The sequence below is a fragment of the Varanus komodoensis genome, unplaced genomic scaffold (genome assembly GCF_004798865.1).
Source record: "Varanus komodoensis strain SLA01 unplaced genomic scaffold, ASM479886v1 scaffold83, whole genome shotgun sequence".
NCBI lineage: Eukaryota > Metazoa > Chordata > Lepidosauria > Squamata > Varanidae > Varanus > Varanus komodoensis.
This window is the reverse complement of record NW_025336520.1, coordinates 1501723-1516196: the sequence shown is the minus strand read 5'-3', so window position 1 is coordinate 1516196 and position 14474 is coordinate 1501723. Positions and strand designations below refer to the sequence as shown.

At 49.7% G+C, this 14474-nt stretch overlaps 1 protein-coding gene across 2 annotated transcripts; it reads right to left on the bottom strand.

Moving 5' to 3' along the window:
* Positions 1–3689: 3689 nt before the first annotated feature.
* Positions 3690–12508, bottom strand: DRD2 (dopamine receptor D2). Of its 2 annotated transcripts, XM_044456343.1 has the most exons (7): positions 12236–12508; positions 7286–7395; positions 6944–7080; positions 5958–6154; positions 5493–5622; positions 4230–4541; positions 3690–3883 (listed from the first exon to the last, which is right to left on the bottom strand). In XM_044456343.1, exons 1-7 carry the CDS (start codon positions 12506–12508, stop codon positions 3690–3692), a joined length of 1353 nt encoding a protein of 450 aa, XP_044312278.1. The 2 variants fall into 2 exon arrangements, with proteins under 2 accessions (XP_044312278.1, XP_044312279.1); XM_044456344.1 differs by lacking the exon at positions 5493–5622 and having other exon boundaries at positions 4230–4563; positions 12236–12418.
* Positions 12509–14474: the final 1966 nt, after the last annotated feature.

Below are 14474 nucleotides of genomic sequence, written 5' to 3'. Positions count from 1 at the left end.
CAGGAGAAGAAGCCAGAAGAATTCGGTCACGGCGCAGGGGGGATGACGATGACGATTGGTTGCTCACCATTTTTTCATAGGGCTTGTTTTGGCATATGACCCCAGAGGCTGCAAAGCCCATTCTGTCCGTGCCTCACTGATTGTATCCCCTTTTTGCTTCCTTATCTGGTCCTTGACAGAATCAGATTTTGCGCAAATGCACTTGCACACATTTGGAGTTGTGCAAATTTGCACTCCTGAAAATATACAAATCCCTCCAAAATACACACATATCTGGAAAAGCATATCGTTACACCAGAGCCTATGGGGAGATGCAGTTTTGATCAGTGTTTTTATTATTCCTCGATGTATTTTCTTAGACTAAATTCATGTGTTTCTTCAAAATGCAGTCTAAACATTTGTCGAATTTGCACAACCCAGAAAAAGTCAGTCTGCTGTGGAATCCGTTGGTAGGATTCCTAGAAATAGGAATTCCTTTGAGCCCATTAAAGATTCTCTGGCAGCCCTCCATATGTCACAAGGAAGGCTTTGTGAAGCTTCAGCAGTCTCGTGCCTATTATTCTTCCAAAAGCCAAATCCCTTTTAATAGCTGCTGCCTTCTGTGCATTAAGACATAAGTATTGGCTTGTTATTGGTTTGTTAAGTAAGCATAAGTTAAGGGGCATAAGTACACACAGTCCATGACTGGTTTAATGATTTTACTGGTTTTACTGTTTGGTTGCATTATATTTGTTTTATGCATTTGATTTTGTTAACTGCTCAGATTGCCTCTGGGCTATTGGGTGGAATGAAACCACAATCAATCAATCAATCAATCAATAAAGCAAGCAAGAAGAAGTTGCTCCCAACCGACTGGCATTGCAAGCAGAGAAATGCTTGCAAGACTTCCGGGGGGGCCACAGCTGTAGTCTAAAGCAATGAGTTCACTGTCTCCATGAGATTCAAGATTTTACTGCTGCTCATATGGGGTACTGTGTTTTATCAGGTTGTTAGCCACCTTGAGCTTCTTGAGAGGATGGTAAAGGAGTCCCTGCTTGGCCGGTGGCTAACAGGGGGACAATGCTCATCTCCGTTTATGAGGCCGTGAGCCAGCGCTGTCCAAAGATGTTCCCATGGTCGTGTGGCCAGCAAGAAGTCATGGAGTGCCACCAAGGTGGTACCTATTTATCTACTTGCACTAGGTGTTTTCAAACTGCTAGGTGGCCAGGTGCTAGGGACAACCGATGGGGTTCAAGCCATCTGGCAGAGGTTGGGCTCGAACCGCTGGAGTGCCAACCGGTTCTGGCCAACAGTTCCGGGGTCATTAAGCCACGGGAGATGAAGCAGGAAATAGAAATCAAATGCATACAAGCCACGGAAATGTGAAGAAAGGCAGGGCTTTGCCACAGAAAGGCCTCACCAGCTTGGAATTCTCTCCTGCAGGAACTGAAACAATTGCAAAACTTGGGAACGCTCACTCTGGACTTAGCGGGCAAAACTCCGTTGCACTGAGATGTTACCTTATAGCTGGACTCCAGCCTCAAATACTGCTCTCGCATCCACTGCATAGCTTTGTGAATGAAATTCCAGAGAAACCCATTTCCACATCATTTTATTAGCTGACCGAGATCTTACAAATGTATGTTGGACTGGGTACAGTTAGCGGTTACAGCACTGGCGATCGGGTGAGATGGGCGAGGCGTCCGCCTCCTGAGAGTGCGGCATGCGGCGCTCGGGGCGACTTGGAAACGTGTCCCCTCTCCCAGCCAGAGAGCAGGTGGGACCCCGTTCAGAGACTGTTGGTGATCCCTGCTAAAGGCTGAAAGTGGGGAACCGAGAAATCCAATGAAACACAGATGCATGTGCAGCTTAAGTTTTATTCCCCCCACCCCAAAAAATGTGAGTGGAGAATGTTAAAGAGGTCACAACAAGATGTCAAACTTTCAGGCTTGATGGAAGATATGAGAACAAACATCCTCAGCCCCAGAGCTATGTTTTGATCTTGAGCTTATCCGCCATGAAGAAGTTTGCACCTTGCTGTAGCTCTCCTTGCAAATGCAAAGGCCCAGATTGTCCCCAGAAGGGTCCACGACTCTGCCCTGAGCTGAGTAAGCAGTTCTGCCGGGAAGAAAACCATGCGTGGCATCCTCAAATACTCCGTTGCCCAGCAGCTATTCGGTGTTTAGCAAGAGCTTTGAAATTAGCATTTCAGCAAAGCCCGGAATGAGCAAAGGACAGCTCAGGCTGTGCCCACTTTCCCCTGGGTGTGACTTTCACATTTGCTGTACATTGCGATTTAAATTAGATTTGCTATGTTTACTGTACAAAGTAGAATCCATTCCTCTGAAGATTGCCAAGGCCTGATGAATTTCACAAGCAGCACACACACACACGGGGCAAGCTAGGGGTTTTTTTGTGGGGGGGGGGGGTTGGGAGGATATCTGTCCAATGTGCATTGGCTATGAATTCCATTGTGTGTTGATCCTGCTCTTCACATTTTCAGCCAGCCATGGATGGTTCCAGTGAAAATGAAACCTTCTTAAGCATCGACTCAACTTTACCTATCCAACCTGTGGTTTCCTACCCATCCAACAGGCCTCCCTGAAATAATCCAAGCGTCCCCAGGAGATCTAGCAGCCTGCTTCCTGAACGTTCTCCTCTCTGCCCTGGAAAAGCTTTCCAGGCAGAAAACTCCTCTTCCCTAATCTACTCCCTGCCCCTTTGAAACTGGAGGTGCCAGCAAGGAACCCCAGGCTTCCGCTCTGCATGCCCCCACCGCTGCTCCGTGTCCTAAGGCTGCGGGCTTCCTTGGGCATTCCTTGGGCATCGCCTCCGCTCCACATGCCCGCCCTGTCCTTCCGACTCTGGCCTCCACCATTCCCTCCCTGCCGCCGCTCATTCGCGCCCAGTTCGCTGGGTTCCCTTCCACGCAATGGTAGACGTACTCTGAGAAGGTGCCGGTGACAGTGTGCTGGTGCATGTGGAGATGGCTTCTTCATTACAATGCATACCATGCAAGGAAAGAAGTGGCAGGTCTTATTTATTATTACTTTTTTGGCTTGGGCTTCTGCTCAGTTCTTTCTATGTATTCATATATACATTGATATTGTATAGGCATCCTATTCTCTTTCCACTCTGCCCTGAGATTCCATTTTCTTACATTCTCCTCAGTTGAGTTCATGGGACGGGCGGCAGCAGACTCGAGGCCCTCGACAGCCCCGATGGGGACTGCACCACCCAGGTCTCTGCAGTTCCACTGAAAGCCACGTGGGCCACACACGTCTGAAGGCAAGGCCAGGGGACCCAATTCCCACAGAGCTGGCGTGGCCAGAAGGGGTGGCTTCTCCTACAGCCAAGCAGACAGGACGGTGGTGTCTTTGGTGAGAAATGCATCAGTAACAACAAGCCAATGTGTCCCACTGTTGTGCCCAGCTAAAATCTGTGATGAATGCCCAGGAGATCTTTCTGGCCACAGGCAGGTGCCCTGGCTGTTTTCCATTGCTCCTTTCCTTTTAGCACAGTGCAAAGGTTGCATTTGAATTGTTCTCCTTTGCAACTGTCTTCCAGAGTCCATCTGAGAGTTGGAAAGCCTTTGCCCGTGACTGCTGCTGCCAAAAACATGTAGACATGGCACTGTGAGCTTTCCTCCAGAGTCTCTTACAACCCCCATGGTGAAGGTGCTCTTCATGAGTCTGGTCCTCAGGGGGAAGCTAGCAGTACAGGATCTTCATGAAGGCCTTTCGGAACTCAATGTTGAAGGTGGTGTAGATAATGGGGTTGACAGCACTGTTGACGTACCCGAGCCATGTGAAGGCGCTGTACATCACCTGGGGGATGTCGCAGTGGCAATGCATGTTCAGGATGTGGGTGATGAAGAAAGGGAGCCAGCAGATGATGAAGACACCTGCAGGGGGATGAATTAAAGGAGCCATGCGACGCGTGAGCCACCAGAGGCAAGGAAGGCAACCTGCTTAGATAGTTTTTCATTCTTTGCTGAGGAAAAAAATATCCCCAATCCAGCCTTTCCCACCCTCATGTGTTCCAGGCACTTTTGGACTGGAACACCCAGAATTCCCAGTGAATGGCCCTGCTGGATGGGGATTCTGGGAGCTGTAGTCCAAGTACCCCTGAAGGCCACCAGGTTGGGGAAAGCTGCTCTAACCTATCAGGTATACTCAAGAGAAGGTTGTTCTTGGACAGCTGATGGATCTGCATCAACACCACAACAGGGAGCTAAATCAGATCCTTACCTAGTACAATAGCAAGCATTTGAGTGGCTTTCTTCTCCTTCTGCTGCGAAAACTTCCTCCTACTCATGGTCTTGAGGGAGGTCCTGGTCTTGCCATTTGGCATTGTCTGGATCTCAAAGACCTTGGTAGTTTGGGGGTTGTCCATCGTATGCCCGTTCTTCTCTACTTTCGGCAAGCCGTCTGCAGGAGCCTGCAGAGTTGAATTAGCACACAGTTTGGAAGTGGCTGGAATGTCTCGGTCGCCCTTGCCCAGCACGTATGGCTTGTGCTTGCTCTTCTCCGGTGGGCTGGTGCTGGTGGCCATCTCCATCTCTTCCACGTGACTCTCTGCCTCCTAGACAGGGATCAGAAGCCCCACAGCACAACGCTTTAGTTTATTTCACGATTCCTTTATTTTACAGAAGGGGGAGCAATGCATGCAGGGACAAACCCAAAATGGGAAAGGGTTTGTTCGGGGCCTGCCATCACTGATGTGCCAGTCCCGGGCTGCTGTTTCAGTAGAGGAGCCAGAAATGCATGAGAGTTTTGTTCTATTTTGTTGCAAACCAGAAGTTGCCTAGTGCACCATCCCAACGTGAAGTTAGAGCCAAATGCCACCTGCAGCTCACTGAAGTCTGTGCATTTCTGAGCTTGCAATGTGATTTGTATGTGTGTCGGAGGGAAAGTGTGTTCAGAAATAGTTCCATTCCAAAAATACCCTTGAAAAATACATACTTCGGGGAAAAGGACACTAACATTGGATTCATCAATGGGAGAAATACTTGTGCATTTCAAAATATGCTAAAAAAATGCATGCCTTTGGAAAGATGCATGCTGAAATACCATGTTGCGTAAGTGAAAAACCAGCTCCGACACAGGATGAGCTCCAGGTGGAAACTGGGGAACCTCTAGGAGCTCAGATCTTACAGAATTTTCATATCCTTAGGAGCAACCTGGGAAAGCTGCTCCTGCCTTCCCTCCCAGGACCCCCTTGAGAACCTGGTGGGGCTCATTTTGCTCTCTTCTTGGGCAGAGAAAAGGTTTGATGGGCACACAGAAGAGGTGGGCAGAAGAGAAGAAGCTGGTGGCTGATCTCTTTGTGGTTTGCAGGGGATGATTGCTCAATTGTCTAACAAAAACAATCCAAGTTTCCCTCCCCCTGGCAGAGGCACATGTTCAAAATCAAGCTGCTGAAGCAGAAAAAGTGACCAGGGAAGAAAGCAGGAATGGATTGTGTGTGGCCTCAGGCTTCTGAGAAAAGCGCCCTACATGGATCCCGCGAGCCTGCACTTTGTCCTCTCCTGGCGTGCAAGCTGGCAACACTCACCACTTTCCGCTTATGAACTGGGAAGCTCCCATTGGTCTTCATGACGAGAGGGCAGAGCCTGACATCTTCTGGGTGACTGCATTTGTCCTGAGGATGGGCAGCGAGAGGCAGGAGGAAGGAAGGAAGGTAAGGAGGGACATAAGGGTTACTTGAGAAGACCGCAACCTGGAACACGGAGCTAGCGGGAAGGAAACCAGGACAGAGGGCTTCCCTAGAAGAAGAACCCTACAAGGATCAGACCCACAGAGCACTTCCCCTCAAGGGGAGCTCTACAAGGAGCAGGCAGGACAACAGGGGGGTCCCTCAGGATAAGCAGGAGATGTGGAGAGGGAAGAGAGGAGCTGGGGGATCCTAGTATCAGCAGGATCCGGGAGAAGAGGAGGTGGAGGCCGAGGTCATGGTCAAACCTGGGCTTTGCTTACCTTCAGCGGGGCCTGTGCGTCAGACTCCAGGCCAGTGTGGGCGAGGGGGCGTTTCGTGTTGACCCGCTTCCTACGCTTCCGTAGCACTATGTAGATCTGCATGTACACCAGCAGGGTGACAATGAAGGGAACGTAGAAGGAGACGATAGAGGAATACACAACAAAGGCAGGGTTGGCAATGATACACTCATTCTTCTCTGGAAGACAGAAGAGATTGTAGGAGCATTGTCCCAGCCATTAGGCACTACTGCCAGTGTGTGCGTGTGGTGCCCTAGAAGGTGGGGAGGGTTACCCGCAGGAAGGGCTGCATCCCCCCCACCTTAAGTTCAAGGAAAAAGACTCCAAAGCAAGGATGAGATTTTCACTAAGGGAGAGTCCAAGAGCACGGGCCATTTTGGGTCGCCCATCATGGACACCTGGACAGCATCATGGACACCTGACAGCATCCCATACAGTTGCGTTCTGGGCAACCGTGTTGTCCTGCCCCACCTCACCAGCCTGCCAACTTGTCCTCCTATAAACTCATCCAACAGATAATGATGAGATCCAAATTTAAACCTACTTTAATGAGCAGGCCCTCTGCCGCCAGGGGGACTTAACTTAGGCAAGACTAACTGTAAGCCCTGTCCATTTCAGTGGATCTATTCTAAGCCCAGGTACATCTGGATCCAACCCATTAACGAGAGCTATTCACTTGACCAGAGATGAATGTCTGGTGGAAGTGCGTAATCCTTCCAGGAGATGCAAGGGTACTGCAGCGGAAGGCCAGGGTGTCAAGAAACATACCCTGGCTGGGTTTCATTTGCAACAAATACAAGCAAATATTCTCTCTCTCACTTTCTCTCTCCCCCTCCCTCCCTCCCTCCCTCCTTTCTTTGGTTTTGTATTCATAACGAAAAGAAGACTCTGAAAGACCCAGGGCCATAGCAGACGTTCACCTATCGCGGAACGCCTGCCCTGGCAGCTGATCTCATCCCCCTGCTCACCTGTATTGTTCAGTCCAAAAAGCAATGGGCAGGAGATGGCGAAAGAGAGAACCCACACTACCGCAATCATGACCGTGACTCTGCGCTTGGAGCTGTAGCGAGTGTTATAAACCATCGGCATGGCTACAGCGGTGTACCTGTTCCGAGGAACACAGGAAAGAGGACTATCAGTCGCGCACCTTTGGAGCTCTCTGGTGCTCTCGAGAAAGCGAGCAAGAGGGGAGCGAGTCAGGGCACTGGTGGCCTCAGAGGGTGGCGGCGGGGGGGGGGGTGATGCTGTGTTGGTGCTGCCGTGGGGCCAGAAGGTTTTGGCCGGGCAGCAATCGGCGAGGGATGCTTTACCTGTCAATGCTGATAGCGCAGAGGTTGAGGATGCTCGCTGTGCACATCATGACGTCCAGGGTGACAAAGATGTCACAGTGGATGCGGCTGAATCGCCACTCGCCAACCACCTGAACAGAGAAGGGAAATAAACAAAGTGGCAGAGGCGTCAAGCGTCAGAGTCAGCGATGCCAGACTGGAATGTCCAGCTCTCGGCGCAGGCGTTGCATCCAGAGTTCCTCTAACCTTCAGAGATAAAACAAAACACAAGGAAATAAAAGGCACGTTCCTCATAAAAGAGCAGCACAGCTACAAATATCCTCGTAGGTGTAAAGGATACAGTCCTTGAGGCCCAAACCAGGTGAAAAGAAAATTGATTGCAAAAATGGCTTGTGGAAACAGGAAGCTTTTCAGATGAGGTACCGGGAGAAAAATGGGTGAATTCCAGGAGCAAATCGGAAAAGAGCAGAGATGAAAACGGACTAGTGGAAGGTGTTCGCAGCACCTGGCCGCAGGTAGAGTTCTCATTGCCCCAGTCTGCAGCTTCCTCAAAGACAGCTCCATGTGCAGGATACTGCAGTACTCCAGAGACATTATCAGAAAGGTCGAAGCTGGTCAAGAGACCTCCTTGCCAGCAGGCCATTTTTTACTCATCTTTCCTGGCCCGGGGGGGCTCAAGAGCCCGCCCAGCACTGCTTGGTGGAGCTCCTGTCGTGCCTGCACTGCCACGGCTGCTGTTGGACAGGGCTGGACACAGATCCAGAACTCCTACAACCTCATCAGGAGTGAACAGAAAGGAGAAATGGCCAGGGCACAACCTGGTGGAAAAGCAACGAGAAATAAAGAGCTGAGGAAGACCGGAGAGTCAGTTGCTCGAGTGGCCACAACTCAGTGCGGAACCACAGCAGACAAACCAATGAGTGAATGGAGGTGTGTTGCATCTAAGACCAGCCAGGTTTTTTGGATCCAGAAGGCGGAGCATCCCATAAATCTCTCTCCCCATCTCTGACAGTAGATAGACAGTGATTAAAAAACCAAATTGCCTCCCTTTTATGACCCCAAATTTGCTGCCTGAGATAAATCCGTCACCCTGAATAGCAGACTGCCCCATGCGGGTCAGTTATGGGATTGCAGGCTGATTGCTGTGGAAGAGCCCCCCCCCCCCCCTTCCAGCTGGTCTTCCTCCTCTTCTTCTCTCTAGCATTATTGTCTTCTCCAGCATGTCTCACTCTGTCATTATATGACAACTTGGGTTCATCATTTTTTCTTTCAGGGGAAATTCTGGCTCGATTGGACCTTGTTTGTTTTTCTGCCAGTCCAAAATATTTGCAAAGCTCTCCTCCAGCACCATGCTTCAAATACATGATTTTTCTCCCTGTCAGCTTTCTTCACTGTCTAGCTTTCACACCCATACATAGTAATTAGTCAGAAGGACTATGTGCTAGTCAAAGTCTTTGTCAGAGAAATTACAGATAATTAGTCTAAGATGGCCAGGAAATTGCTGGATCTTCCTTGAGGGTGGTGGAGGCGGGAGGGGGCATCCCCCCAGCCCAGGATGATGTAATCTAAGTTTCTGGCGAGGAGGATCAACAGAAGCAGCAGCTTCAATGAGGCAGAGAGAAAAGGGGAGCGGGGAGAAAGCTGGCCTCTTGAATCGCTGGAGGAATCCAGGATGGATTTGCCATTTGGTGAAAGCACCTGTTCTCCTACACCAGCTCAACTTATACAGAGGGCGCCAAAAATGTATACACTTTTTAAGAAAGGAAAAAACTGCATTAAAATTGTAATACTCAATCTATAACCCTAACCAATGACAAACGTCACAGCTGACTTCTGCAGTTGCCAGAGGTGCTCCAGGTGGTGACTGCCAGCATCCAGGCACTTCTGAGCATGGCAAACTCCGACTTGAGCAGCATTGGCTGTGCAGGCCACCCCGCCATTTTCCTTGGCTGCTCTGCCTGCTGCATGGTGAGTCTAGCGTTCCTTTGACCAACGCCACCTTTTGAGCGAACGCCATGTCACACGTTGCCACTGTAATTCAATTCAACCTTGCAAAGTAATACACAGATAACCTCTCTTAAAATGTGTATACATTTTTGGCACCCCCGGTATATTATAAACAAACTTAAACACTGCATTAAGCATTATATCTCCAGCGAACTTTTCTCCCAAAGAATGCCAGACCTGGGCATCACTGCTCCTGAAAGTTCACAGTGGTAGTGTAGAACCGTCGCCTTTTCCCAGCAGAGCTAATGGCAGCCAGGCCAGGCCAGGCCAGGCCAGGCCAAGCCAAGCCAAGCCAAGCCTTCTGAGTCGGAGTGCCACCCTCTGTGTGAGTATACAGGGGTTGCAAACACCTGCATTTTCAGCTGAGAAGCAGCGGCTGCTCCTTATACACTCTCCAGGAATACGTCCCATTGAGTTCAGTTGGGCTGGCATTTGAGTGGAAATGCCTAGGGCTACACTACATGATCTCCATCCAGAAGAAATTGCGATCAGTACTAAAATGGCCAAGACGGATGGAAGAGAGAAACCGGGGCTTTAGGAATGGAGGTGCTTCCGAGGCACCGCTCTCTCTCAAAATGCTCAGGCATTAATATTATTTTATGTGATTTCATTTGACATTTTAAATATTTAGAAGCCGCTTCTCTGAGGCTCACGGAGGTAATCATAAAACCACTTTTAAGACTGCCAGGAATAAATATCTTCTGCTCCGAACAGAAAAAATTGGAGTGGGGGAGTGGAGGCAAAAGGGCCGAATCTGTTGGCTTCGAGTCCCGTAGGGGAAATGGCGTCGCATGCAGCCCCTTCGGCAGTGGGCAGATCTAAAATAAGAGGGCCTGTGGGCAGGTGCCATCAGTCAGATTTTCTTGCCTGCCTCCTGCTCCCATTCCTCTGATGACACCAAAAGCATTCGAAACATACATAAATAGGCGTGGATGAATAAATAAGTAAGTAAATGATGCGTATCAAATGACTTTTGGAAATTCTGAATTAAACTGCTTTTGAAAATTAAATTAAATTCTTTAATTGTTCAAAAGTGGAATATCAGGAGGCATGGCTGGAGATGCACAGAGCACATGCTGCGCTTCTGCTGATGCTCACCATGTACCTCCTCCTCTCCCTGTCCTGGGGACATGCGCTGATGTACACCCTGCGTTCAGACCACAAACGAACCATGGTGTTTTTTTAAACCAGTGTTTGGCACGTGACCTGAATCCAGTCATGCTCTTTCATCATGGTAAGTTTAGTCTTTCGAAACCACGATAAGAAACAGTGGTTCGTTCAGTGGCTTCTGCGTGCCACCATGGCTTGCCACGTAGGCTGAACCCAGAATCTTGGTCTCCATGGTGCTGGCCTGCAACTTCCATAGAGTCCTTTGGAAAGCGTGGCAGGTGACATAGGTGGGGAGTGACGGACCTTTGGGTTCCATTTCTGGTATGGGGGCTGATGGGATGAATGTCAACAGCGAGAGGCCTGAGTGAGGAGGTGGCAGCCACAGTGAAATGGCCACCGCGTGGTAAAAAATGGTGGACCGGGGTAACCACACTGGGTCACTTGCTGTGTTGTGTGAATGCAGCCACGGCCGTCATCAGTGTGTGTGATGCTTTTCGAAGTCTAACCGGCCTGGTCTCTGCCCCAGGGGCACAAAGTCCAAAATCAGACACGGGAGTGACGGCAGCTGAGTGGGTGCTCCTGCCCCTTGAAACGTGGCCCTTCCTTGCAGAGGGAGGCCCAGTGGCTCTTCTGCATCAGCCACGGTGCGAAGCCGCATCGCTCGAGCGGTGAGCGAGCTTCTCTTCAGAGAACCAGCCTAGATTTGGGAATTGCAGTTCACGTGCACCTTTTTCTTATGTAAACAGTGAAAGGGGAGCCGAAAGGGTCCCCGGGAGTGGCTGGGGAAGGAACTTGCCTCTTTATCCCCTTAACTTGCCCGCACCCCATCCCCTTTTGGCTACAACTGCTCACAACTTGGCTATAATTGAGGGGGAGCTGCTCGTGAGATGCGAGGACCTGGTCTGCGGAAGCGATTTGGAGGAAGAGCTGCGTTGGCTTCCCTGCCTCCCATGGTTAACCTCTAGTTTGGTGCTTAATGTTTGGGTCACCTCAGCGAGGGATATGCAGCTTTTGTCCTCTTCACTCCATTTTGTGTGTGTGTTTGTGTTTAGCTGGTCAGGCAGTATCTGTCCTGTTGTCTCTTCTTGGATGGAATTGATTTTTGAAACCAGAATTTCATCCCACTTGGCACCAATCCCCCTCAGCTGCAAGGCACGCTTAGCCCAAAAGGGCATTGGCAGGAACGCACAACTGGGCAAAGGCACAAACGTGCCTTTGTTAATGCAAACGAGCCCGTATCCTCATTACCTCATTATATGTTGGCAACATACAAGTATGTGAGGGGATGGGCAGAGGCCTGTTCTCCCCTGCAGAGGAGGCAGGACGCACTCCAACGGAGCAAAGCTCAGGGAACCCAGGTTCCATTTGGATGCCAGGAAGCACTTTCTGACAGTCAGGACCCCGAGGGTGTGGAAGGGGCTTCCACGAGAGGTCGTTGAGGCCCCATCGGTGCAGGTGTTCAAGGATAGGCTGGACGTGCACATGGTGGGCATGTCGTGAGTGGAGCCGGCTGGTGCCGGAGGTCAGACTAGATGGCCCAGGATCCCCCTTCTGACTCGCTCTGTTTCTATGTTTCTATGTTACCATCAATGCTTATTAGTGTAAACCCCAACATGTGAAAAAGACAAGTCCAATCTGCTGCAGAATCCATGGGTCAACTTCACAAATGTTGTTGTAACCCGTCCAAGGAGCTGTGTGGCTAATGGGGCATGTTAGACATCGAATAAATAAGTAATAAATTAATCTAACACAGCCGCAGACTTCTCCACCCACCCCATCGCCTCCCGATTCCAAATGTGTGACCGAAAAGGCCCTTGGAATGTGCAAGAGGGGCTCGTGCCATCCAGCGCCTACCTCCAAGTAGACCACCCAGGGCATCACCAGCGTAGCCACCAGCAGGTCCGCGACGGCAAGGCTGACGATCAGGTAGTTCGTGGTTGTCTGGAGGGCTTTCTCCCGCGACACCGCCATGCACACCAGCACGTTGCCGAAGACGATGACGAAGATGAGGAGTGTGAGGAGCATCGCGTAGTAATTGTAGTGGTGCGTCTTCCCTGCGGCGTCGGAGCCGTTGAGGGTCTTGTTGTCATAGCCGCCGTCATACCAGGACTCGTTTGGGAAATCCATGAGGAAGCGCCCACTGGTTCAGAGACCTGCCTTGCCATAGGAGAAGATGACGACAGTGCGTTAAGGCTATCGGTCTGGTACCTGGTGTGGCGCGTTCCATCCCAGACTTCGAAGTCGCCGTGTTTCAACAGCCACAGTTGAAAGGGAGGGCTGAGCACATGCATGGCACCAAGCGGGAGTTTATTGGCAAATTCTCTGCAGTCTGGCAGCCCTCAACCCAGATTGGAAGTGGCTGGCGGAGACAATGGCCTCTTTCAAGTGTTCGCTGTTTTTAGCCCCGATATGCCAGTTCGTCATCAATGGCTGGTTGGGAATGAAACACAGGTTCGAACTGCCGCTGGGTCGCGGGTGCATTCGTGCTCCCCTGCATGAGGATGCGCTCTGAAAGAGGAATCCCATTCTTTGGGTCTCTCGGCTTTTTAGCCTCACCTGGAAAAGGCTTCCCCCTGGTTTATACACAAGCACTTTATCCCTGTTTATCTACTTTGCAGAGCATCTCAGGTGACTCATTCGTTCTTAGGAATATTTTTCCAAAAGCTGGCCAGGCTGGGATGCAAAGGCTCACACCCGGCTCCAGGGGCAGAGCAAGTTCATAAATGGCCATTAAGCCTTTGCCATACTCTTGAGCATGCTTTGATTCCAACATTTTGGAGCCATTTTTATAAATACAGAAATATTTGGGGGTTTTGGATGCCACATAAAAATAAGAAGACTAACAGGCAAGAGAATAAGCTGCAAGGTATCATTTTGCCAAATGGCCACCACTGTCCCTTCCTGGGATTCACTTGTAGTCAGTCTGTTCAAATAAATTCAAATATATTAAATATATATTAAGTAAATTTAAATAGATTAAATATATGTTTATATATTTTATTTAAATATATTCAAAGTTTTAAATAGATAAAATAAATAAACAAACACAGATGGGATTGCTGTAACAGCCTTGCCTCCCTTGGAAAGGCAACCCGGACACAATGTGCCAATTAGACCCACTCTTAATCTCAATAATGTAATTAACATGCATGGTTTGTAAGTGGATAGCAGTACCCTGGCGGGGCGAGGGGGGGCGGGGGCGTTGGGAAAGAGGAATGGAGAAACCAGAATGACCCACACAGATATTATTATATAGACTTGGAAGCTGCAAAACGGGCCATATTTTGCAGATTCACACTTTGGAATTCTCCCTCAAAAGGTGGATGCTGGCAATGAACTACTTTGGTCCCACGGATTCTCAGTCCCCCCCCCCCCCTTCTCCATATCCAGACCTTTCTGTGCCCCTGCCTTGGATATTCACTCCGTGCAATTTCCACCCACTCCGCAACCTCAGCAGCAAACCGGAAGGAGTGCTCAGAAGCAAGAAGACAGCAGATGAAACCAAACGTTTTGTGCGTCTACACTGATCAATCGTAATAGAAAGCAAGGTCCGTGGAAAGATCTTGCCAACACTCGTGCTTTCTTCCTGGATTTAGAGGCCGTGGTGCCTCAGCCATTTGCAACCCAACTCTGTGCATGCCAACTTGGAAGCACAACCCCGACCTTCAGTGAGTCTTAATTGAGTGTTAATGGGTTGAAGAGAGCTGCCTAAGTGATACTTCTTAGCAGGCTTCCCTTGAATTGAGCCCCATTCTCATGGGGAGCCAAGAAATTTAGACAAACGAATTGAAAAGGAAGCTGGAAAGATAGAAGACTATAATCCCCTTAATGTCACACTTGATGAGCCAAGAAGTACACTTGACCAAGGTTTCAGCCTTAGTGCTTTAAGCTTAACAGCTGTTTTCCACTCATCGTGTCCCATTAGTCCATGCTGGCCTTTTGGCAAATTATACCCATTTCCTTCCAGCTGTGGTCTGAATAGGAAAGCGGTTAAGAGCAGAACCCTCTGTACACAGAGGCAGGAAAAGGTCCTTTTATCTCTGTGAGCATACACAAAATCAAGCCCTAAGTCCCGCTTTTAAGAGCTAGTCAC